This window comes from Cydia strobilella, chromosome 6 (genome assembly GCF_947568885.1).
Source record: "Cydia strobilella chromosome 6, ilCydStro3.1, whole genome shotgun sequence".
Classification (NCBI taxonomy): domain Eukaryota; kingdom Metazoa; phylum Arthropoda; class Insecta; order Lepidoptera; family Tortricidae; genus Cydia; species Cydia strobilella.
In genome coordinates this window covers 19,396,367-19,421,930 of record NC_086046.1, presented here as the reverse complement: position 1 = coordinate 19,421,930, position 25,564 = coordinate 19,396,367, and the positions used below count along the sequence as shown (strand labels likewise).

The 25,564-nt window shown below is 39.4% G+C and overlaps 1 protein-coding gene and 1 non-coding gene across 2 annotated transcripts in view; one reads left to right on the top strand and one right to left on the bottom strand.

Moving 5' to 3' along the window:
- Positions 1–25,564, bottom strand: part of LOC134742221 (uncharacterized) — an 81,351-nt gene that overhangs the window by 19,615 nt on the left and 36,172 nt on the right. Inside the window, exons 4-8 of the mRNA XM_063675238.1 lie at positions 19,520–19,661; positions 16,415–16,868; positions 15,842–16,077; positions 6,432–6,546; positions 423–567 (exon numbers count right to left, since the gene is read on the bottom strand). Coding sequence (XP_063531308.1) covers positions 423–567; positions 6,432–6,546; positions 15,842–16,077; positions 16,415–16,868; positions 19,520–19,661 — 1,092 coding nt within the window. The remainder of the gene's footprint in view (positions 1–422; positions 568–6,431; positions 6,547–15,841; positions 16,078–16,414; positions 16,869–19,519; positions 19,662–25,564) is intronic.
- Positions 18,034–18,105, top strand: Trnae-cuc (transfer RNA glutamic acid (anticodon CUC)). Its single transcript has one exon. It is a non-coding gene; the product is annotated as a tRNA-Glu (tRNA).

Below are 25,564 nucleotides of genomic sequence, written 5' to 3'. Positions count from 1 at the left end.
AACGCTTGTTCAACAAATCAAATTATTTTATGAAATATTTTTATTTGTGTTTTTTAAGTAGTCACACTACTATATATAAATTATAAACTGAAATGGATATAGACCGCGGGCCAGGAACAGATTTCCATGACCAATCGCCTCCCGGGCGAAAACTCGTATAGTGGTTAACGGCTATGTATGATGAACCCTCGTGAACGTCAGCTGCCGCTCCGTTGGTGGGTTGCCGCTCCGATCTCGGGAGGCGATGACTGACGAAATTTGCGCCTGGCTCGCGGTCTAATAGTTGAGACTTGTTCAACCTTTTCCATATATCAGAAGATTCAGCTCAAGGGCAGGTATTCCTTTGGATCGAGTTATTCGGCGCCAGGCCTTCATTCTCTGCGTGGTGAGGGCGTGACAACCACACAGTAAGCAGTTCTTACCTCGACTTTAGCCGCGTTGTAAAACTGGTAGAGCGGCTCGTGTGTGAACAGCGAGTGGGGAAGTGGCGAGGCGGGGTGAGAGCCTGATGATGCACCTGATGATGATGAGATGTTGCCAGCTTGGTAGAGGCCGGCCTCCGCATACCTGTGGCAAAAGACAGTTATTGATAATGTTTTATTGACAATCGTTTGTAGGCAAAGGCGGACACAGCTATAAAACCAGGAGGCGTCGTTATCTACCATTGTACTAGACCCAGTCCAGGGGTCGTAGCACGGTACGCTTATCACCATGCCTGTCACGTTCTAACAAGTATGTGAGGGCGAAAGTGACGGACTTAGTGATAGGGGAACCATGGTGCGCGGGCTGGGCCCAGGGGAGTCATGACCCCCGTGTTGAAATGGAGCATGGGGCACCAGAATGTCGATCTTTACTCTTTTAAAACCTCTGAAGTGTAACACGATTTTTGATGTGATACTTGTTAAAAAAATTAGCAGAGACCAATCAAAAGCTCTATTTAGAAAAATTAAAAGAATGGCGCTCGTAAGAGTCGTAAAGTAACGTAAGTGTTACTCTTGTGCAATGCCCTGAATAGGTTTTTAATCAAATAATAGGTATCTTATGGTATCACAAAATTATCTAATCAACCTATTTTCACACAGGAAATAGGACATTATATGAGTAATGGTTTAGTATTAGGGCTAGATTTATTTGAAATAAATCTATCCAAAAACATTTTTTTTATTAATGTAGGTTAAAAAACATGCTAAAGAGACAAATGGACGCCACACTTACGTCGACCTATTGACCTAAAATACATAATACATCAACTTTAATCGGCTGCAAGTATCGGAACATCGATTTATCGCAAAGTAAAGAAAGGCCACTTTATTATTAATCTTCAATCGTAAACTTAATTATTAATCTTCAATCGTAAACTGTGTCAATGCTAGTAGGTACTACTATTACATGGTGTGTTTTAAATTAAATATTAATGTGTGACCAAACATTTAGCTATAATTAAAAATTATGGTTTTGTTTACCTACACGTGTCTCGCAGATAAACTAGGTAGTTACAATAAAAGTATGTAAATATCATTTTCATTTCTCATGCTCTGAAAGAGGGCCATTGTTGTTCTAAAAGGTGTGCAGAAAATGATACGTGTCTGCACTAGAGCATTTTACGTTCGAAGTACGATTTTTTTAATATTTTTACGATAAGCAATTGAAATTTGAGTTGAAGTGGATTTGCTATACAATTTCCATTCTGATATTTGACTCTCCATTCCATAAATAACGATACTTTTGCCTAAATTGTTAACTGAAAGTACCCTTAAGAAATACTATAAAAATTTATTATATATTATACTTAGTCATGTTTAAAAAAAAACATGCATTTTACTTTCCTCGTATTCGAAATGAAAAGTAGAGTGTTTAACTCGGGTGAAAGGCATCATTTCAGCCTCGGACTATTGGCGCTCTCACTGCGTTCGAGCACCAAAATACCTCGGCAGGAATGAGTGCCTTTCATCCCTTGGTTAACAATCTACTATTTTTTACTTTAAAAATATGTTACATCGATATGAAACTGTAAAACACATGCCTGATTATCATCAGCTAAATAAGATTAATAATAAGCAACCTTTGGTACATTTTCAATATTTAACGGGTTTTATTATAGATTAACGGGTTTTATTATAAATTATATTTTATATATTATAGCCAGTTGTCATAAATATGCAAATTTTAGTTTTAATGTAATTTTCCTGTTCCTAATTAGTATCTCGTCTTCGAGGAAATTGCAGAAATAAACACATTAAGAGTTATGTTTTTACCAATAACAATAGGTTCCTTTTTTGTACCTACATAAATGTTCTTATACTCCTCTTAGTTAATTACCTACATTGTGTAACGAAAGTTACCCACATAAATTGTAAGTTTTAATTAAATACTACACAGGCGTCCTACCTAAATAAGACAATTTAAAAGTTAAATTCAGGCCTTATTAAGAACATAATATTTGCCTTCCATCCAAAAACCTATCCATCAATTACTAATAGAAACTGCCGCCTAGCTTATCGATTTAGAGACATAAAAACGCGTCAAGTGCTAAACGTTTTATAAAACATCCGCACTAAAGATAACAACAATCTAACGCCTCAATTACCATAAACACGCCACAATACCATTGTTAAAGTATGACTTACACTTACAGCGTGGGAAAAAGAGCGTCGCTACAATCCTTCACCAACCAGCACGTTCCACACACGAGCATCACAACTTCACATACACTTTACTGAAAACAATTGAAAAACGAAAACAAAAACGGTATTCGATAGTCTGTTTTGAAATGTAACCGAATTCAACGTCCGCTCCGAAGGCAGTGGCGGTGGAGAATCGTTGGATACTGCCTTGTTCTTCGGCGGTGGCCTAAGTAAGAGGAATTGAGCGGTTGAATAGTTTAAGTAGTAATTGTTTTTGTAAATTCGACGTGGTTCTAATTGTAGCCCGTCATGCCTATAAGATTTATGGGAATGAGCTGTTTAGAAATGTGCGTAAATTGTGTCTGACTAATCAAAAACATCTCTGGAAACAATAACGGATCAGTTTGAAACAAATTTCGACATCCGAACTGCAAAAAATTATCGCACAAAAGTACTATTAATAATTTGTTGTTATAGCGGCAACAGAAATACTTACATCATCTGAAAATTTCAACTGTCTAGCTATCACGGTTCATGAGAGATACAGCCTGGTGACAGACAGACAGACGGACAGCGGAGTCTTAGTAATAGGGTCCCGTTTTTATCCTTTGAGTACGGAACCCTAAAAACAAAATAAAATAAATATTTAAGTGGGGCTCCCATACAACAAACGTTATTTTTTGCCGTTTTTTGCGTAATGGTGCGCTTAGTGCGCGAGTCCGACTCGCACATGGCCGGTTTTATTTGAGTCTTTCTTAGCAACGCGTTCATGCCTCACGCCAACACCTAACGGTGATGGCACTGGCTGGTGACTCACCGCGCCGGCGCATCGTTATCCCGACTATTCAAAAGGCACTATGTAACTACGACTCAAACGCACATACGTCCTTTCAGTTCCGCAGGGTATCGTTCCTTAGTAATCGTTGTACCAACTAGAATGCACATACGTCGTTTTAGTTTAGTAAGGTATGTTTCCAGAGTTACGTCGACTCACGCGCCGATCCAGTCATACCGGCGGTGGGATTGGGATTCTTCTACTTTGCATTGACGTGTGAATCGTATGGTATGATGCCTCAAAAATGTTTACAGTACATATGGTGCTACTTTCTCGCACTAGTGCGTAAAAGAGCACTTTTCGTGCATATGTCGAAAGTTTAAAGGGCCATATGTGCTGTAAAACGTTGAACGATACACGTGCGAATAGGTAATTCGCAACTCGTGTCGATTTAAAACACTCCCTGCGGTCGTGTTTTAATACTTTTAATTTATCGCCACTCGTTTCGAATTTCCTCTTTTCCGCACTTGTATCGTAAATAACTATTCCTGTCGGGACTTTCTTGATAAGTCAAGATAGTCCCAACAGGAAACATTTTGGTAAGAAGTAGTAGTAGTAGTAATCACTTTATTAATTGTACACAACACAGGTTTTCAAAAATAAATTACAGTAATGGAAGTACAAAGGCGAACTTATCCCTATAAGGGATCTCTTCCAGCTAACCTTCGAGTAGATGATGAGTAAGTAACTAAATACGCATATATCTCTCTTTGTCATTTCGAGTTTTTTAATAATTGCATTAGGTACCTACTAGCTATTTTTAGGGTTCCGTAACCAAAGGGTAAAAACGGGACCCTATTACTAAGACTCCACTGTCCGTCTGTCTGTCTGTCACCAGGCTGTATCTCATGAACCGTGATAGCTAGACAGTTGAAATTTTCACAGGTTATGTATTTCTGTTGCCGCTATAACAACAAATACTAAAAAGTACGGAACCCTCGGTGGGCGAGTCCGACTTGCACTTGTCTGGTTTTTTTTAGTCAGAAATTCGCTATTTCAGGTCTGAAATTAATACTTTTTTAATGCACTAGCATTTATGGAAAATAACCTATCGAAGAGATTGGCTTTTGGACATAAATTTATTTCACAAACGTATATATTATATAGGTAGGTGTAGTCTCTTTAGTATCTTCTATTTTTAACGTTAGTTTTTTAAGAGATTTAAATTTATTTCTGAAATTTCCATATTATATTAGTAACATACTAACATATTAAGATAATCTGAATTCGTTAGGTCATAGTTAAATGTGGTCTAAAGTAGGTAATCCTAAAAGGCCGTTAATTTTGAGTGCGTTCGGATTTGCGAACGGGTTTCGGATAACGGTCACCGTCTGGCGCGGGCGCGGGGTTCGCATAAGTTATATACCTACTTATTACGCAGAGAAAGTTACATTCCCGGGAGGAGCTAAAGGTCATTCTTATATTCATTCATAAATATATAGATAGATTAATTTATTTCTTATTGAAAATTACATGATATTTAACAATTTCACAATGTTTCTAAATAACATGAACTCACAAAAAGATCGTCAGATTGTAAAAGATAATAAAAATTCATTCAAATTATTAAGTATTAAGTAAAAAATTGAAAACAATCTTTACCAGTGCTTCGCTCGAAAGAGCGGAGTGTATAACTGAGCCAGAACCCTTTTGTTTTGCTGCAACGCACACAGCAATTCTACGGTTTGTTTTTTTAAGTTTTGTTTTTTATTTAAATGTTGCTTTTTTATATCTCCTGTGTTTCTTCTGTTTTAATATGTGTGTATTGTGATTGTGGCAAACGAATAAATGGTTTATCTATCTATCTATCAATTTAATAATCATACTAATTTTTTTTAAGTAAAAGTCATTTTTTTGCAAATATGCATCATGACATGACTCATGAGATACGATTTACAATGATCGGTACAGACGGATTAAAAAAAACCGTTCGATTTGTTTACTATTTAGTTGATTTCTTTGACCTGAACGGCTTTGAGATTAGGCAGGGGCAGGGCGATGAGAGTGCGAAACCCGAAGGAAACAAACGTATAATAAATAAATTACAAACCTTTAATCAGATCTCTACAAAAGGTTGAATTTTCTACTACTTAATACGTTTTACTGATAAATGTCAGTGAAGTTATGTAGAAAATGTTTTTGCCACTATAGGCGGAAGTACAGTTTACGGAAAACAGCAACGCCATATGCTATCGCGCGTGTATTTGTAATATAATAAACCGATAACAGTAGTGTAAGGGAAATTACTACATTACATTGTTAGGTGGAAACTGTAGATGTACGTTTACCTACAGCACGCTCCTGTCACACATTGTGTCATTGTACCTAAAGTTTTTACGAGTTCTTTAGGTAGGTATCTACTTTAAATGGGAAGGGAAAATGGGTTGTAAACGAATATTAGAAACTATTAAATGTCCGCTAGCTATATTACTTTTAACGAATGCGGCCGATTTTCGAGATTTGGATCGCTTACCTTATGTGGTACACATCTATTTATCAGATATGTTTTATAGTTTTGAATGTTTTGATAACTTTTTCAGTAGAAAATAGCGAAAAGTTGGAAAAATTTACGTGTGAAGGGTCGCTCTCCCATAATTTCGTGCCTTTTTCCACTGACAGATTTGTTTGACATACTAAATTAATATATTAGTAACTTAACAACTGGACGAAGTCCAGGGGCCCGTTTCTAAAAACCTTGTAACTTGTAATACAAGCGGATGTCACTTTTTGACAGCTTTTGTTAGAAAGGGACTTCCACTTGTATTACAAGTTACAAGCTTTTGAGAAACGGGCGCCTGTTGGTCTTCCTAGCTAGATATCGGGCGGATGGAGTGGAGGCGGATCTCCGTGAGCTCGGCGTCGGCGAATGCTGGCGTGATATCGCTCTGGACCGGGCAAAGTGGCGTGCTCTTGTGTTGGAGGCTAAGACTCATTTTGGGTCATCTCGCCAGCAAAGTAAGTAAGTAACTTACCAAGAAGTGTTGGAGGTGTGCGTGGAGGTGTCGGAACCACATTCAGCATACCAAGAAGTTCGCGCTCGCGGCGCCTTGTCCTTCCGCGTCAGCGTCGGCAGCAGTCGTTTTAGTTCTACATACAAACAACAATCAATTACTTCTAAGTTATGTAATACTTGCAGTTTATAAATGCGGTTAAACGAACAAAGCATATAGATGGCGTTGCAGCGAAACGGTGTTAGTTACAGATGAGATTTGATAAGCTCTAATAAAATATAATAACCGTTTATGTACCTACTCGAAACTCGCGGCTGATAACTCCGTCTATATTGTGCAATTGTCCGTTTAAGCGCAATCATAATAGTAATTTACATGTTTTTCGCTTAATCACGGTACTAGGAATGCAAAGGCTACCTACTGACCGGAATTGTGAATACCGAAGAGTTACGGATTGTGGAAGAGGTGTAAGTTATTTATTTAGAGGTGTACAGTATTTACAAAACTTAGTTTAAGCTAAACTTTCTCTCCGTATAATAAAGTTAAATGACAAAATGACGGACAGAGACTAACGATTACCAACGGCTTATCAGGCTTGTGTGTAACGCCATAATAAAACATCTTGCTCCCGAGTTTGACAGACGAACTAGATGACGCTATGCTGTCCATCAGAAGCAGAATACAGGGTAGTGCCAACACCATACTAAATATGTTAGCGGACAGGCCAGATAGTCTTTTACAAAGACATTGGATGTCCTCACTTATAACTTATAAACCCCCATTCAGGGGATATATATATATATTTTTTTATTTTATTATTACACACTAATAAAAATAGTTTTAGTATAAATAACCTAGCTTTTAAGTAACAAACTAACAAATTTGGAACAACGTGTCTGAATAAAGAAATTATTTATTATTATTATTTGTCTGTCTTTCCATATCTCGGGACCATGGGGTCCCCGACCTTTGGGAGGCGTGCGTGGGGCCGAAGCCAACAGCGCAGAGGCCTTTTAAGACAAATTAATCTAAAAGCAAGGGATACGCGTAGTGGTGGATACCATCCCCGAACGCACAAATTATGCGGCACCATATGTTTTGTGGTCACTCAATTATAAAATCTCAACTCTTGACTTGACCACATAATAAATTAATTAATGTACAGCTGTCAAATTCAAGGTACCTTTTTTCTGGCATAAAGCCTATTACGTCTAACAAGCCCTTGATAATCGTTCGTCCTTATCCGTCATATTAAACATTTGTATTTGTTAGAAGACTAAATATAACAAAGGTTTGCTAAGTTTTAAGAATACGGAGGTTAGACTTAAGGTACTATTAATAACTCTCTGATTTGAAATAGCAATCAGCACAGGTAGCCGAGCGACGCGGATGTTTGCGTATTCAATCAATATCTGCACGCGATCGTTTCAAATGAAGGATTTATAGTTTCTATGCAAATGCCAATACGAGATCGCAAGCGCATCTGAATTAACGACGCGTTAAGTGCTTCTGTCATCTGTTATTGTCTAAAACATTATCGGCTTCTTTAAAGCTGCCATAAAATCATAAATTGAAGTAGTAATCATAATTATAGTATGAATTATATATCTCAGATGATTTTTTCGGGCTCGGGCTCTATTCTGCTAAACAAAAGGTATTGTTTCCTTTATGCAGTGGTTACACTGCTTACTGCTAAATGCTAATAGCCCCGATATAAGTAACGGGAACAAGCCCGTTTAAAAAGCAAATTTACCATCTTAATTATATGGTTCAAATTCATGAAACAGCCCATTCGGAGATAACACGTTTTGTTATCTCCAAAGAAAAAAAACCACCCTGATTCTCTGAATGAGCTGTCACATAAATTTGAACCTTAATGCTATCACGATAGTTGCTTTTTAAGCGACATGGCTGCTTTGGCACGTGCTGAAGACCGAAACAAAGGCCTTTGTTTAACAGATTAGGGCCCGAGCCCGAAAAAATCATCTGAGATAATTCATATTATACCTGTATCACAAAGTATTTTTCGCGAAGCATTTGCAAAGAGACTAATTATACCTAAATTAAACACAACTTGGTACAGTCGCCATCAGATATATAGGAGCGGCCGAGGTGCTCAAAAATATCTGAACACGCACCTAGCGCCTTGGCAATAGAGGCGTGTTCAGATATTTGTGAAAGCCTCAGCCGCTCCGATATATCTGATGGCGACTGTAAAAACAAAAGCAACAAATTTAGCTTTACAAGAATGCTGCTGTTGTTTTTAAGTAGCTAGTTTCAGATTTAAAATTTAGGGGATATTTGCAAGTGCATTATTATAAATACAAAAGCAAAACCAAACAATTTTTTTTTTACAATACGACAATATAATACTGTACAAGTGTACAATATGCTTGGTATGATTAAAAGTCTGGCTTTTGTATTTATCGCATCGGCTATTTCGTTATCACTTTCACACGTGTAGCCACTTCGTGCGTATCAATTCGTCACATTATAAACACAACAATGTTTTGTATGACTATTAGCTAACATGCAACAAACGTGGGAGTTAAACAACAAAAGATATTACTCATGCTACTACAGTTCCATCAGACCAGTCCATCCAACATTCATTTACGACACCGGTTAACCTTCATTGATGCATTTTGCATTTCTCAAAGCGCACAAACACAGTTAATACTGAACATGAAACATGATGGGGTCCTAAACAATTGAAAATCATTTATAAAAAAACGCCCAACGAAACTTAAATCACGTCAATTTTTATTGCATCTGTGGTCCCGTTACATTGTTACTTTTCGATTTGCATTTGTCGATATAGGATTCTCGTCTTAGCTTCGGGCCCAGGTGCAATATTTTAAAAATAGTACCCATAACACAGAACACAATCACGACACAGACTAAACGAATAGATACGTGCTCGAGCTAGGAGCGCCGGCAGTTCACTAAACGGTACATACAAGTGATACAAGTAATAGCAGAACTGCTGGTTGTAATGTAATGTAATGTAATGATATATAATTGGTGTGCAGCGGGAAGGTCGCTGATGTCATAGTCATAGAGCATCATAGCGTGATAATATATAGAATTAGCTATAGAAATATTTGAAACATGTCATACTGAAAAAATAAGTAAGAGAACTTCGAATCAATGCAATTGAATGTTTTATTTGTTTACTTTGACTTGACTCCACATTAAAATGCCATTTTTGTACTACACATCAGTGGCAAACGAGCATACGGCCCGCCTAATGCCAATCGGTTACCGTAGTTATAGTTGTTGGCTGACTGAATTTTATTAAAAACTGTGAGTAAGTTCTCATAGGTAATTAAAGTACCTAACATTTCAAGATGTTTTTGCAAAAAAATTAACATTGAACTTCCTTTAATTTAAGATGAATAAAATTGGTAAACACGGATATTTTGCTATGATTTTCTGTAGCAAACACTAAATAACGACAAAGCCCTTTTTTCCTCAATTTTAGTTCTTTGTCTTTATACATAAACATACTGTCCGCGCGACAATTCCGTGCATTCGGAGGTCGAGGAAGTGTGGGGGGGGGGGGGGGGGGTTTGCGCCCGTACGTACAAAATGACACCAGTCACCGTCACTCTGTCATGACGCCCAACATTCCTGACATTCCTCAGCCGTGCACGGAACTCGCGCGCGGACAGTAGTTGCCACTGTGAGTCATCGGCATCGGTTGTAATTGTAACACTTGGAACGTACAACTAAGGACGTGACAAGCATTTTGAACCAAGTTTAAGAAAGTACGTGACAATTGCCCGCAAATTACCATGACAAACATATATTTAGACAGTTGGCTTTAAAATCACAACCATACCGTAAAATAGGGTGAGTAGGGTTCGCGGAGAGAGTTGGGTTATGAATGGGGAGAGAAGGGATGAAAGGGGGGTGAGATGGGATTTTAAGGCTACTGCTATAAATATAATCAAAGATACATATAACTCCGTAATAGATGGATACAGTCTAAGGAAAAAACGTGCCTCGAAAATCACGAAAATTTGATTCTCGATCAGACGGCGCCACTAGTTTTGGCCTACTCTCGTATAGAGGGCGTTGACTGTTTCGTTTGTAATTTATAATTTTAACGCATACCAGTGAAAGAACATGGGTCAAAATCATATAAAAATAATTAATGCAAATAAAAAAAACATTTATCCATATTTAAATACATTTTAACGTATTTTTATAAATCTTCATTTTTAGTTTTAAACTATGTCGATAGATGGCAGTGAATTTAAAGTGGTTACAAAATTTACTATGACAGTACCGCTCTATCTTATTATATCCTGATTGATATAATGTATTCCAATTTAAAATGGAGCTATTATAGTCAGTCAGTTTTGTCCCTACTCAAAATGGGGATTTTACGGTAATGAATAATAAAATGTAACTATATATATGTTGACTGTATAAAATGGGTTCTACACAGCGCCATCAACATCATCTCCAGCTGTCCAATTTAGTAGGTACGATTTTTTTCTTCGACTTTCTACCTCTTCTACTATTAAATACTCTTTGCCTATCTATGTCCAGCAATAAAACTAATGAATATTTACAATAATGATAAAAGGTATAATATGATATAGTACAGGAGTCGACGTCAAAAAGAGTAATGACGTTGTTCCGTAATAATAATTACCTTATGTGTAAATAAATGATTCATAGGGGCTCAGTGAATATCAATAAGTCTTAATACTCTTAATTGCAAGTCTAAGGTCAGATAATAAATTCATTGTCAAGTGACAGGAAAAACTGAGCGAATAATACCTGCCGGGCTAGCACATGATTGGCGCGAGAGTATCTCGCCGCGACATAGACTACCCGTCCTCCTTTAATCCATACAGTTAGTAAAAGACGGGTAGTCTATCTCGCGGCGAGATACTGTCGCGTCAATCATGTGCTCAGCCTACAGCCTTGTAAGAATTACCGTAGCGACTATTATGAAGGATTCCCTTCAATCCATTAGAGTTGTTACTGCCATAAATAACGCAGTTTTAATATCGATTCTATAGGTAGTTAGATGTATGTAATTTTTAACCGGATTTTAGATAATAACACGTTCAATAGAATTATTTTGTTACTTGATTGGCGGAACTGCAAAACATCTTCATAATGACCTTCAACATACACGGTGGCTAAAAAAATAAAAATAAAATTTACCCTCCCATAGAAAATGGACCAGCCAAAATGTATGTAACAGCCAAATTTTTTTTCGCGATTTCGGGGTTGGTCCCATAGTAAAAGTTGCTAAGTATAATCCCAAAACCTCCCTGGCAACGGACTTATTTTTTAGCCACTCTGTATAATATGGAAAAGGAAAATAATTCATACTATACGAAACGGTTTATATTCTAACAGGTACAAGTGTGTGGGCACATGTGAATAAGAGAAACACGAACATGATTCAAAGTCACTCCCACAAGCTTTTTTGCTATTATGATATCGCGATCGTAGCTAACTACTAAATGCGATTGCATCATTAAAATCTAGATAATTCTAGACTGACGTTTATAAATGTATGTCCTTTTTAAATGTACCTATGTATTTTGATTTATGTAACAAAATATCTATCAACTAGTATAAATAGTTGGTCAAGCAAATCTGCTATGGGAAGATATCCCTTCGCGGCTATATTTTTTTAAATTTGCCGCCTTTTTCTACTGACAAGATTTGCTTGACCGGCTATAGCTACTAATAGAGGAAATTTAACTTCTAAAAAATATTGCCCCCGTGTTCGACACATGATGTAGATGGCGCTATACGGTTCGTCAAACAGCTTTGCCGTACAACCAATGATATTGTATCCATAGTCCATACTAATATTATAAATGCGAAAGTGTGTCTGTCTGTCTGTTACCTACTTCTTCACGCTTAAACCGCTGAACCGATTTAGTTGGGTATAGAGATAGTTTGAGTCCCGGGGAAGGACATAGGGGGTAGTTTTTATCCCAGAAATTATCCTTTAAGGGGGTGAAAAAGGGGGGTGGGGGGGTGGAAGCTTGTATGGGGATCGATTGGATAATAAATAAGCTATCCAAATTACTAACTCCACGCAGACGAAGCCGCGGGAAAAAGTTAGTATAACTATAGATAGGTACATACATAAGGAGCGCAAAAAATACTTCCCTATTTATTTCTATGCCTACGAAGAAATCAGTTATTTTTGATTAATTTTCGAATTCCATTCATCTTTGCCACACTCGTTGTTAAACATGAGCTTGTCTCTTTCTCTATCGGTGAGTTAGCACGTGCCACATTTCTCGCTTGCTCAGGTGCGAGTAAAGGCAACTTGTACAATTTGTCACAAGGTAGCGCTTGCTTCAATTTTGGAACGCCTATAACGTATCTTGAGTTATAATAAATCATTGCGTACAGCAACTACTTCGGCCGTCAAATTCGAGGCCCAAAATGTTTTCTTAGACTTTACACCTCTTCTAAAAATAATAGCTCTTTGCAACCTATTAACTAATGACGGTTAAGAACATTAAAAAATCAAATAAGATTAAAAATTATAGTGCAATTTGTACATGGTAACTAAAAATCGCATGCTCGGTGAGTATTTAAAATATCACCAATGCACAGGTATTACGTGTTTGGTACGACAGATGAATGTGTGAGTGTTTAAGGACAGATGTGGGTAAGACAAAAAACAGTGCAAAAATAGAGCATGCTTGTGAACATAGACCTACACCATCCCGCGCTCGCTGGAAAATACTACAGAATTTTGAATATATTCGCATATACATAACAAAACTTCCGTGAGGCACTCACATATTAAATATATTAAACCGGGTCACAGAATAAGTAATAGTATTATCATACAGAGCGGCCACGCACCGCCCCGCCCCGATTCCAATTACCTCGCCCCGCGACAGCAGATTGACGGCCGTTTGCCGGCCGCTCAGTACTGTTTTTATGCAACTAACTCACACTATGACGTATGACGCGTGTACAGACGTGCCGTTCACACATAGAAACGCAAGTGATTTTTGATGTATAGCGTGTCCGCCCTGTGACCGGGTCTCTCAGCTTTATAAAGTCGATGATTGCACGACATCTTTAGCTCCATTATTCGCATTAGAGGTTGTCCCAGAACAACCACGTCACAGTGACACCGGTAGGTCAACTGAAGAAGAACCTAACCAGCGTTTTTTTAGTTGCATGGTTTTATCGATGCTGGTAGGTGCTAAAAATGTTAAAACAAAGGAGAAAAGTCATTTTTATTTTATTTCGGTAATAACTCGAAAACCGTGCAGCTTTTACTGGGGTCATGTTAGGCTGGTTAGGTTCCTCTTGAGTTGACCTACCTCCGGTGTCACGTGACGTGGTACTTTACTCTGGGACCCCAGAGTGTCTGTTCTCCCTAAGTGGAACACCGAATCGTTTAGGTAATAAAAAAGTTAGATTAGCTTTGCCAAGCAAGTGACACCCATCAGCATAGATCGATGCAGAGACATTTTGCGTAAAAATATTTAACAATTTGAAAAATAAAGAATTATGTTGTCTTCTGCCAGCTTCCGTTGGGTACATTCATTGTTACTATATATATTTGTGCATTGGTAGAAGGCCGTTGATATTATATCACGTGAAAATGATCACAGCTATTCATAATAGGTATTAGCTATATCAAGGTAAATATCAAATGGAGGCAGGAATGCTAGCAACTATCATATAGAAATAACTGAATTGTCCGGACGCAATAATCAAGTACCGTCAACCGGGGTGAATAGAGATGGCTGGGGTGAATAGGGACAAAACTTAAAATGAGATTTACCTGACATTTTCTTACATAAATCCCACACAAATTGTCTCATACAAAATCTACTATTATTTTCAATTGAATGATACAATTTGTGTGGGTATATTTTTTTTAATTGTCAGGTAAATAACATTTTAAGTTTTGTCCCTATTCAACTCAGCCATCCCTAATCACCCCTATTTGATTTTTTACGTATTAAAATTGTTATAATGTACCGTTTAGTGGGTACCTAATTTAATTTTTACACGTAATATTAGTGGAACTGATAGTATTTTCCAGTTAGCGCAGGCACTGACCTCTGTTTAGCGCTGTCTTCGTGTTTAGGAACATCGTCCGACATCGGACAGACGTCAACTGAAATTACTTTTTGTCGTATTTAGAGCTGTTCAATTAAGTTAGGCTTCCGTACCCAAAGGGTAAAAACGGGACCCTATTACTAAGACTTCTCTGTCTGTCTGTCTGTCAACAGGCTGTGTCTCATGAACTGTGATAGCTAGAAAGATAAAAATTTCACAAATGCTATATTTCTATTGTCGCTATAACAACAAATACTAGAAAGTAAGGAACCCTCGATGGGTGAGTCCGACTCGCACTTGTTTTATTTTACAGTGTTTTTTCGCAAACGACATATAGATACAGCGCAACAGTTTAAAATGATAATAACTTAGGTACCTTTTACTTTGTAAGTATTTATGTATGTAACTGAAATTATTCTTAATTTAAATAATACGTGTCACGTACAGTCAATACTATTAGCTTAGCACCTTTGCATACACATGTATATGTAGGGGGTACCTTTGCTCTGCAGCTGTCTGTACCATCAGCCGCAAAAGTGCATGGCGACTTTATCAGTGAATTCATTCATAATTTCTCCATGCAATTTCGCAGCCCACTGTACAGTCGCCATCAGATATATCAGAGCGTCCGAGGTGCTCAAAATATCTGAACACGCACTCTAACGCCTGGACAATAGAGACGTGTTCAGATATTTGTGAGCACCTCGGGCACTCCGATATATCTGGTGGCGACTGTACATGTTGTGTACGCCATCGACACGAGATTCGACATAGTAGTAGAATAAAGCCGATAATTATGTTGGCGTTACCATTATTTTACTTTTGGTTGATAAAGGTCTACAATTTGAAGGTACCATACACACTGTAAATCAACTGACCTTTAGGCCATTTTTTGACCAGAAGTTTTTGCGAGCCTAGATACATTGGTGTGTTTAATTCAGAACAAGGCAATGTTGCGTCCATGTCTGAAGTAGGTACCTACTGAATAGAATTACATATCTACAATTCTACATATCCTCGAAATTCAGCCTCTACTAAAGGCGACATCCGTTGATTAGCTGTCACAAACAGGAAGGTTTCTATTCTCCAAGAGCGCAAACGTATCAAATCTAGTGTTGTTCCAAACTAAACTAAAATTTAAGTTACTCAAAATTTAGCTATAATCTCTAGGTACCTATACAATCTAGCAATCTACATTTAATGCATTCTAAATTCAAATTTAAAGTTAGTCAAAACCTATCATCAACCATTATTAAAAGACGACTATTCCAAATTCAGTTAGTCAAATTCTATCATTCCCTACAAACTTCCAAGCAGTTAGTCCAAGCAAAAACAGTTGACGTCCGTACCTTCATTGACAGCGCTAATGTCAGTGGGCCGGCCGGGCGGCGGCGGCGGCGGCATGCTCGGGCGCTCGAGCGCGGCCTGAGTGGCCTGAGTTGCCTGTGTGGCCTGAGTGGCCTGAGCCTGGGCTCGAGCCAGGCAGGGCGTGGATGCGGAGATGAGCGCGCGCGTACCGTCGCGGTGGTGGCGCGCCGGGGCGGTCGGTGAGAGGGTCTCCACGCTGCCTTGCCCGTTGTCGCTGCTGTCGGAGATATAGTTTTTAATGTTTCATTTTAATGTTTTTATACATATAGCTCATCACAACAATGTGTTGGGAGAAGAGGCTGCGCATGGGCATAAATATAGAATACTAAACGTTGGGTTCATTATAAGCGACGAAATTGATGAAGAGCCATGAGTGATGGTGGGAGCTTTTGTTATAGCTAATCGTATTTTTTCAGAATTAGTAAAAACAGTAGCAGAATAAGTAGCTCTACGCATAAGCGTAACAAGACTCCATGACTAAAATTGCTTGTTTATAACAATTAACACATGCAACCAACAACAATTGACATTTTAATATAAGAAGCAATCCTCACCAGTTGCTAAACCCGGAGTCTCCATCCATCGAGTCAGTCAAATAGAACGTCGAATTCGTGATCTTCAACGCGCTAGGCACGTCCGAATTGATATCCACCGCCATCGACGTCGCTCGTCTGAACCGCGATTTGAACGAAAAATACGTCTTTCTAGACAACGTCCCGCTGTCTTTTTTAGTCTCACTCGTAGGGGTCGATGGTTTATCTTGCTTCTCAGGTAACGGTGGCGCCATCTCTCCATTACTAAATCTCTTCTCACTAATAACCGTCTTCAGTTCATCTTTGAACCCCTTCACTGGATTATCAGTCTTATTGAGTGTGTCTTGGAGGTTGATATTGCTGTAGCCGTGCTCGGGGCGCTCGCAGTTGGCGTATATGGGCGATTTCTTCGGCTCGTTGTATGGGTCGGTTTTCGGCGTCGTTACTTTTGTGAAGGGATTACCGTCCATTGCCACTGGAAAGATAAGATTAATGTTAATTCACTTGTTTTACTCGTTCTCTCAGATAAAAATAGCGCTGTCTTTCTCTTTTGCATGTGTGTGAAAAGGTCGAAACTAAAACAAACAGCCAGATCATTTTATACTACAATATATCCAACAAACAGAATTAATTAAAAACGGCCAAGAGAATGTCGGGCCATGCTCAGTATAGAGATTCGTAGTTACCATTATGTCAGAACAGGCTAAACGATAGGGCTATTAGCAAGTATCATGTACATTACTGGCATGTTCCTTCGCAGCGCTTTATACTTATACGTCTTTTTGAGGAGAAGATTTTTTCAAATTTCTCAAAAACGGCTAGACCGATCATCCTATGTTTCAAAAGTTAGAGGGGGCATATTTTTATTCTTTCGGAGCTATTATTTCTGAAAATATTAACTTTAATCAAAAACAGGAGACCCTTATTCGTTCTGTGACTACTAGTGATTATATAATTATTTTTGCACAGTTTGTCAACATCCGATATGGTCTAGTGGCTAATAGGATACCTGGCTCTCACCCAGGAGGCTCGGTATCGGAATAACTTTTTGAATTTTTGACAGAATTGGGAACAAAAGGCAAAAAAATAATTATTAAAAACCGGCCAAGTGCGAGTCGGACTCGTGCACGAAGGGTTCCGTACCATTAGGCAAAACACGACAAAATAAATACGTTTGTTGTATGGGAGCCCCACTTCAATATTTATTTTATTCTGTTTTTAGTATTTGTTGTTATAACGGTAACAGAAATACATCCATCTGTAAAAATTTCAACTGGCTAACTATCACGGTTCATGAGATACAGCCTAGCCTGGTGACAGACAGAGGGACAGTGGAGTCTTAGTAATAGGGTCCCGTTTTTACCCTTTGGGTACGGAACCCTAAAACCCCTTTATACTTCTCTTATCATTTTAAAATAAAGTAAATTGGCAAAGTGCTAACTATAATATAATCACTATCAAAAGTATGTTTTAAATATAGGTACTCAATGAAAAGATAGCATAGAGATAAAATTATCTGTCTTAGCGCGAGAAATTATGTCACACTCACTCGGTACGAGACAATGTTTTTATTTTTAGGTATATTTATACAGTTGTACTAAATCTCCATCAAACACTGAATTTCGGACCGCTCTACAACATCCGATATGGTCTAGTGGCTAGGATACCTGGCTCTCACCCAGGAGGCTCGGGTTCGATTCCCGGTATCGGAATAGTCTTTTTTGTTTTTTTTTTAACTATCCAATTGTATAAAGTACAGATACAATAAATAAGTAATTATGATATGTATATGTTTAGTGGTCAGAATACCTTAACTACTTATTTTTGTTAAGTGCTACCGCTTATTTACAGGGGTTTTATATAAAATGCAAAATACAGTTTTAGCCTAAACTTAGATATATGCAAAAGGTAATTTATCCGAAGGCCAACGAAAAAACTCTCCACAATAGGGTATTTGAGTTACCTATTTGGAAGTTATTTTTATTTGAAACGTATTTTTTTTTTATTCCCATATATTTTTTAAGTTTATACGTAACATGTTTGTAAGGGTCAAATCTTGCAAGTTAAGTTTGACCCACTTCCCGGTGTCACAATGCAATATTATGGTACCATCGAGCTGATCTGATGATGGAGACAGGAGGTGGCCGTAGGAACTCTGTGATAAAACAACGCAACCTAATTGTGTTTGCGGTTTTTAAAATTGTCTCGATGAGTATTAGTTGGTCGTGGAAAGAAAAGTACAGTCAGCGATAAAAGCTTGTACCAAAAATGAAATTTTTGCCAAAAACTTATCTATATCTATCTCATTTTATATATTTATCTAGATCTAGTTATAACATTCAAAATGTGTCAACAACCCTATTCTGGCGGTGGACGATGCTTGCTCTAACGTAAAAAGAATTTGTTCGTACCGTTTTTTCGTGAGTTTAAGCATGTTCGAGCATTATTCGCTATGGCTCTTACTATAATTAGGTACTTACTTAGATTTTAACCCTCGGTGGAAAAAGAAAAGAGTTATAATTTGTCTGAAGAATCGTAGCTCCCCTACAAATGAAATGATTGAGTAAGGTTTTTCGGGTCGAGATGACTCTTATAAGGATTTCTGTAGGTTTCTGTAGGTTAACTATGTTTGTGTCGGATGTTTTAAAAGTTATTATATTGCTTACCAGAGCATCGCTTGGTAAATTTCCGTTTCAGCTGTCGCATCTTCTTGTGAGCCACGCTGGCTATCTTGGCGAGCGTATATCCAGGACTTGGCGGAGCTGGAAACTGGCAGTGCTGGAGCTTGGTGAGCATGGAATAACCACAACACTTACCGGAGCATCGCTTGGTGAAGTTCCGTTACAGCTGTCGCATCTTCTTGTGAGCCACGCTGGCTATCTTGGTGAGCGTATATCCAGCACTTGGCGGAGCTGGAAGACGGGATGCTGGCAGTGCTGGTGCTTGGTGAGCATGGAATACACAACACTTACCGAAGCATCGCTTGGTGAAGTTCCGTTTCATTGCAGCTGTCGCACCTTCTTGTAGCCACGCTGGCTATTTTGGTGAGCGTATATCCAGCACTTGGCGGAGCTGGAAACTGGCAGTGCTGGAGCTTGCTGAGCATGGAATAACCAAAACACTTACCGGAGCATCGCTTGGTGAAGTTCCGTTTCAGCTGTCGCATCTTCTTGTGAGCCACGCTGGCTATCTTGGTGAGCGTATATCCAGCACTTGGCGGAGCTGGAAGACGGGATGCTGGCAGTGCTGGTGCTTGATGAGCGGCAGACTGAAATTATCGAAACATCATTTAGCAACATTTTTATAGTAATTTCTGCAGCATAACGCTTTAGGAGAAACCTTTTTTCTTTACAAGTGAATTCTTTGATTTGCTTTGACAACTGCCAAAAGAATGAAAAAAAGATGAAGGTGTGAAAACTGTCAATGTGAGAAGGAATTAGATGTGATGTTGAAAAAGTTATTGATCTTTTCACAAAATAAAAGTAATTCTGCCATTTCTGCCCATCTATAACAAGTACCGGGTTTATCCAGGATCACGGAAGTTTTTTTAACGTGAATAGCCGACCCTTTAGAAATAAGGATAACCGCTTTTTGTCGCGGGTAAGTCCGTTCCATATTCTATTTTATTATTTTATTGGTTTTCATTTCATCACTTTATTATAGCGTGGCCCTTCTCTTCGTCCGCAGTTTTTCATTTTATTTGGAGAACATATTGCTCCTACTTTTTCTGGACACGGATCACGGCGCACGCCATACCACAGTGTCCGGCATAGATCCCTGGTTGCGGCTCCGACATCCGCCTGACCGGAACCGGTATAGGCCTGGGCCTGTTTCTCCAAGCAGCTCACTCTCCTCTCTCAAGGGAAGTGACCAACCTATTTCCTACCTACCAATTTTAGGCAATCTACTCAACGTCTTCCTTTTTATATCTTTTATAATTTAAACCACTGTTAAATATTTATTACTCGCAGCCTTCACTCCTGGCTGATCCCCACTGGTACCAGTAGGCTTTAGCCATTTTTTATTTAATAAGATTGATTTCCGTGGCATTTTTATAAAATTGATTTCCGTGGCATTTTATTTAATAAGGTTGATTTCCGTGGCTTGTAAATATCAATATATATATCTTGTGGCATTTATATTTTTTATTTATTCCCAAAATTGCTACAAATTTGGCGCCCGAACTAAAAAAATAACTGTTTTTTTTTGTTAAATAAACTTTCGATATTAATTTTTTTTTTGTTAAAAAAAGGGGAGGGAGTCCGGTCAAACGGCCTTACTGTAACGCTTAGTTTCGTGCCCAAGAACAGTAGTGTTATAATGTCAAATCAAGGTGAAGGATCCATTGGCGACACTCCACACCGATCTCTAAATCCGTTTGCTGACCCGAATCCACGTGTGCTAACCATGGATAGCGGTGACGCGCACTCAAGTCAATTCGCGGAACCACCACCGCAGTCTGGACCATCTCCGTGTCCGATGTATACGAGTCACCAATGGAAACCAGAGTCGCTGACTAAATGGTGTCTTACCTTTTCGGGTGAGAGCTGTGTTCGCGATTTTTTCGGTCGGGTTGAAGAGGAGGGCATTGCGCGCGGCGTTAAACCATCCTACGTTGTACAGAGGTTTCACGAGCTACTTTCCGGCAGCGCTCTGAAATATTTTCGCGCTATTCGCCATCCGAGGCTTTCGTATGTTGAGCTAAAGTCAGCCTTTATGCGCACCTTCGATATTGTTGATTTTGATTTTAAAACAGAACGTCAACTGCGAGAACTGAAACAGTCCGATACTCAGACCGTTATCGATTTCGTCATACAGGTCCGTGACCTTAATGCTAAATTACGTGCCCCAGTCGGTGAAGACGACTTATTTACTATCGTCAAATACGGATTACACAAGCGATATCACCCATGTCTTGCCACAAATATTATAAGAGACATGGACGCTTTGCTGGAGGTAGCTAAAAATTTTGAATCATTCGAACCACAGCTGGTTCCGGCTACTACAGTGGCTCCGATTAACGCCCTAAGTCCAGCATGCCTTAAGTGTGACATGTTGGGACACGACTATAGGGGGTGTCCAAACGTTCGAGGGGTGGTGTGCTTTCAGTGCAAGCGGGCAGGTGCTGTGACCCGGAATTGTTCCAACTGTAACCCTCCCACGCCACAAAAAAACTAGATGTTGGCGGCGCCACGCTCAATCCTTCGGTGTCGCCGATAGTCATAAACAACTCTCTTGATAATAGATTATTTGTCGAAGTTTCTGTTTCTGGTATTCCTGTTAAAGCTCTTTTAGACTCTGGTGCTATGAGGTCTCTCATCGACCTCTCACTTCTTAGGGGTTTAGGTTTAAATTATTACACGGGTACAATGCCAGTAGTGGTATCCGCGGACAATTCACCGATCGAGATTCTTGGTGGAGTAGAACTTACCATTTTTTTTCATGGAATGTCTATTACCCACCCATGTCTCGTAGGTAGGAAGTTACCTACACAATTTATCCTCGGAATGGAGTTTTGGGATGTGTGCGGATTGACATCGGTCATCAAACAGTTTTTCGAAGGTGAGAATAGCGGTAAGCTTTTTGTGCCGTCTACTCACGTTCCTGTCAGCGGACGCATCGAGGCTAGTGATACTCGATATTTACATCCGAGAAGAGTCCTTTCTGCCGATCAAGAACTCAAACTCCAGTCCGTTATAAACACCCTGGAAGACATCTCTTCTGACAAGATAGGTCTGGGATGTACATCTTGGTTATCCCATAAAATCGAGACAATTGGACCGCCTATTCGTCAGCGTTATTACCCACTGTCTCCTGTCAAATTGAAGGTTCTCAATGAAGAGATTGATAAGATGCTTGCGATGGGGGTCATACTCCCTTCTCGGTCACCGTGGGCAAGCCCAGTTGTAATGGTGACAAAAAGCGACGGAAGTGTGAGATTCTGCGTAGATAGTAGGAAATTAAACAGTGTTACTATCCGCGATTCCTACCCGCTTCCGCGAATCCAAGACATCCTGGATAACTTACGTGGTGCCAGATACCTCACATCGCTTGACCTTAGGAGCGCCTTCTGGCAGATTCCGCTCGCCGACAAGGACAGCTGTGAACGTACAGCATTCATTGTTCCTCAACGCGGGTTATTTGAATTTGTCCGTATGCCTTTTGGGCTCACGAATGCTGCGTCAGAAATGCAACGGCTAACTGATATGATAGTCAACTATGAATTTTCAGCTGAATCAGACGACTTTGTATTTGGTTACGTGGACGATTTAATTTTAGTATCTCGCGATTTTGATAGTCATCTAAACCTAATCACCAAAGTCCGCGATCGCTTAAGAGAGGCCGGTCTATCTATCAATCTAAAGAAATGTGAATTCTGCAAATCGGAACTCAGATATTTGGGGTACATTGTCAATGAACGCGGGCTCCAGACCGATCCAAAAAAGTTAGAGGCGATTAGTAATTTCCCGACGCCTACGACGGCAAAATCTCTACGGGCATTTATTGGTATGTGCTCATACTACAGACGTTTTGTGGATAATTTCTCATCTATCATCGCACCTTTAACGTCTCTTATCGGAAAAAAGAAAGGCAAAGATCCCATCAGTTGGACCAGTGAGTCTGAATCTGCGTTTAAGCGATTAAAAACGGTCCTTATTGATTCTCCGGTTATGGCATGTCCAGACTTTACAAAGCCTTTCGTGTTGCAATGTGATGCCAGTTCGGTTGGTCTTGGTTCGGTTCTAGCCCAAAATATTAATGGAGAGGAGCATCCAATTGCCTATTACTCACGGTTGTTTTCAAAAGCGGAACGCAATTACTCAACGACAGAACGGGAGCTGCTCTCGGTTTTGGAATCTATTAAACACTTTCGCGGCTATCTCGATGGAATAAAGTTCAAGATAATTACAGACCACATTGCCCTAAAATGGCTCATTACCCTAGACAATCCAAGTGGCCGACTAGCTCGTTGGGCTACTCTAATATCCCAATACGATTTTGAGATCGAGCACCGAAAAGGCGCATTAAACGTTGTCCCAGACGTTCTTTCTCGTCCCCAGATTGGTTTGATTTCCTTCAGACGGGGTGACAGCATAACGACTGACCCCTGGTTCGAGAGGGTGTTTACAGGTACAACAAGATCGCCACAAATATTTCCGGCGTATGCAATACGGGATGGGGTTCTAATGCGTAAGATGGCGGTTAATAATCCTTTAGAGACTAACTCCTGGCGGACGGTTTTGCCTAAAGATAAAATAAGAGAGGCTATCGCTGAGATTCACAACGGGTTCCCGAATGTTCACCCTGGGGTCATGAAAACTTATTTGAAATTGAGAAGTTTATACTATTGGCCAAATATGTATCGCGATGTAACCGAATACCTTGGGGAGTGCCAAGTCTGTAAAGCATACAAGATTTCTAACACACAACCGCGTGGGCACCAGCTTTATCCAAGACCTGTATACGCTCCACTAGATTTAATTTCCATAGATTTGGTGGGTCCTCTTCCGATAGCCTATTACGGATATAGATATATTTTAACCATAGTTGACGTTTTTACAAAATTTGTATGGTTGGTACCTTTGAAGAAGGCTGATACGAGATCTATCACAGTTGCTTTGGAGTCGGAAGTGATATTGCGCTATGGAACGCCATTCAACGTTCTTTGTGATAACGCGACTGTTTTCCGTAGCATAGCATTCGTAGATTTTTTAAGGTCCTACGATATTCCCGGTCCGTGTTACACGCCCTATTACACGCCTCAGGCCAACGTCGCTGAACGTTACAATCAAACCGTAATCACGACTCTTAGTATTCTGACAGGTAATGATAATCGCACTTGGGCAAGGAATTTGCCAAAAGTAGCATTATATTTAAATTCATGCGTAAACCTCGCAACTTCATATACCCCTAATTTTTTAATGTATGGACGTGAGGTGGAGACTACGCGACAACGTGCCCATTCTCAGACTCCAGGCCCAGAGTTGGTCCGTAGTCGGAGTGATCGCGCCTTGTGTCTTGTAGCACTCCAAGACATCTATGCGAAAGTTGCTGATTCCTTGTTTTTTGCTTTTCAACGGAACGCAAACACCTATAATGAGAAAAGGAAGGCTGTTATGTTTCAGCCAGGTGAAATAGTATGGCGGAAGAATTTTCAACGTTGCCCTGTCGGAGAAGGAACTGGCGGGAAGTTCGCTCCGCGGTTTGTCTCGTGTCGCATAGTCAGGCGTATTTCGCCGCAAGTTTATGAACTGGCTGACGTAAGCTCACCACACGTTGGTTTTTATCACGTCAAAGACATCTTAAAGTAGCTTTCGGGAAAGTTGCGATAATTTAGTTTTTTTTGTTGCTTACATAATTCGTTTCGCGAGTGTCATAAGGTACCGTTTATTTGCGCCTGGTTGCATCTTCATAACAATCATTTGTTGTTAGCGTTTAAAGTTTTTTTTATTGGTTACGAAGAAAGGACACCTTGGTTAAGGATCAATTGTTTGCGGGTTCATTTCCCATATTTGTAACATGACTATGAAGTAATACTAGGAACTTCAGTCTGACCTTTTTAGTTGTTGGAGGTGCCCTTTTTTTTGGTATTTGTGTTGAGATACCTTTCATAACAACCACCTTTTTTTGTGTATGTTAGAGGATGTCTGCAGCATAACGCTTTAGGAGAAACCTTTTTTCTTTACAAGTGAATTCTTTGATTTGCTTTGACAACTGCCAAAAGAATGAAAAAAAGATGAAGGTGTGAAAACTGTCAATGTGAGAAGGAATTAGATGTGATGTTGAAAAAGTTATTGATCTTTTCACAAAATAAAAGTAATTCTGCCATTTCTGCCCATCTATAACAAGTACCGGGTTTATCCAGGATCACGGAAGTTTTTTTAACGTGAATAGCCGACCCTTTAGAAATAAGGATAACCGCTTTTTGTCGCGGGTAAGTCCGTTCCATATTCTATTTTATTATTTTATTGGTTTTCATTTCATCACTTTATTATAGCGTGGCCCTTCTCTTCGTCCGCAGTTTTTCATTTTATTTGGAGAACATATTGCTCCTACTTTTTCTGGACACGGATCACGGCGCACGCCATACCACAGTGTCCGGCATAGATCCCTGGTTGCGGCTCCGACATCCGCCTGACCGGAACCGGTATAGGCCTTGGCCTGTTTCTC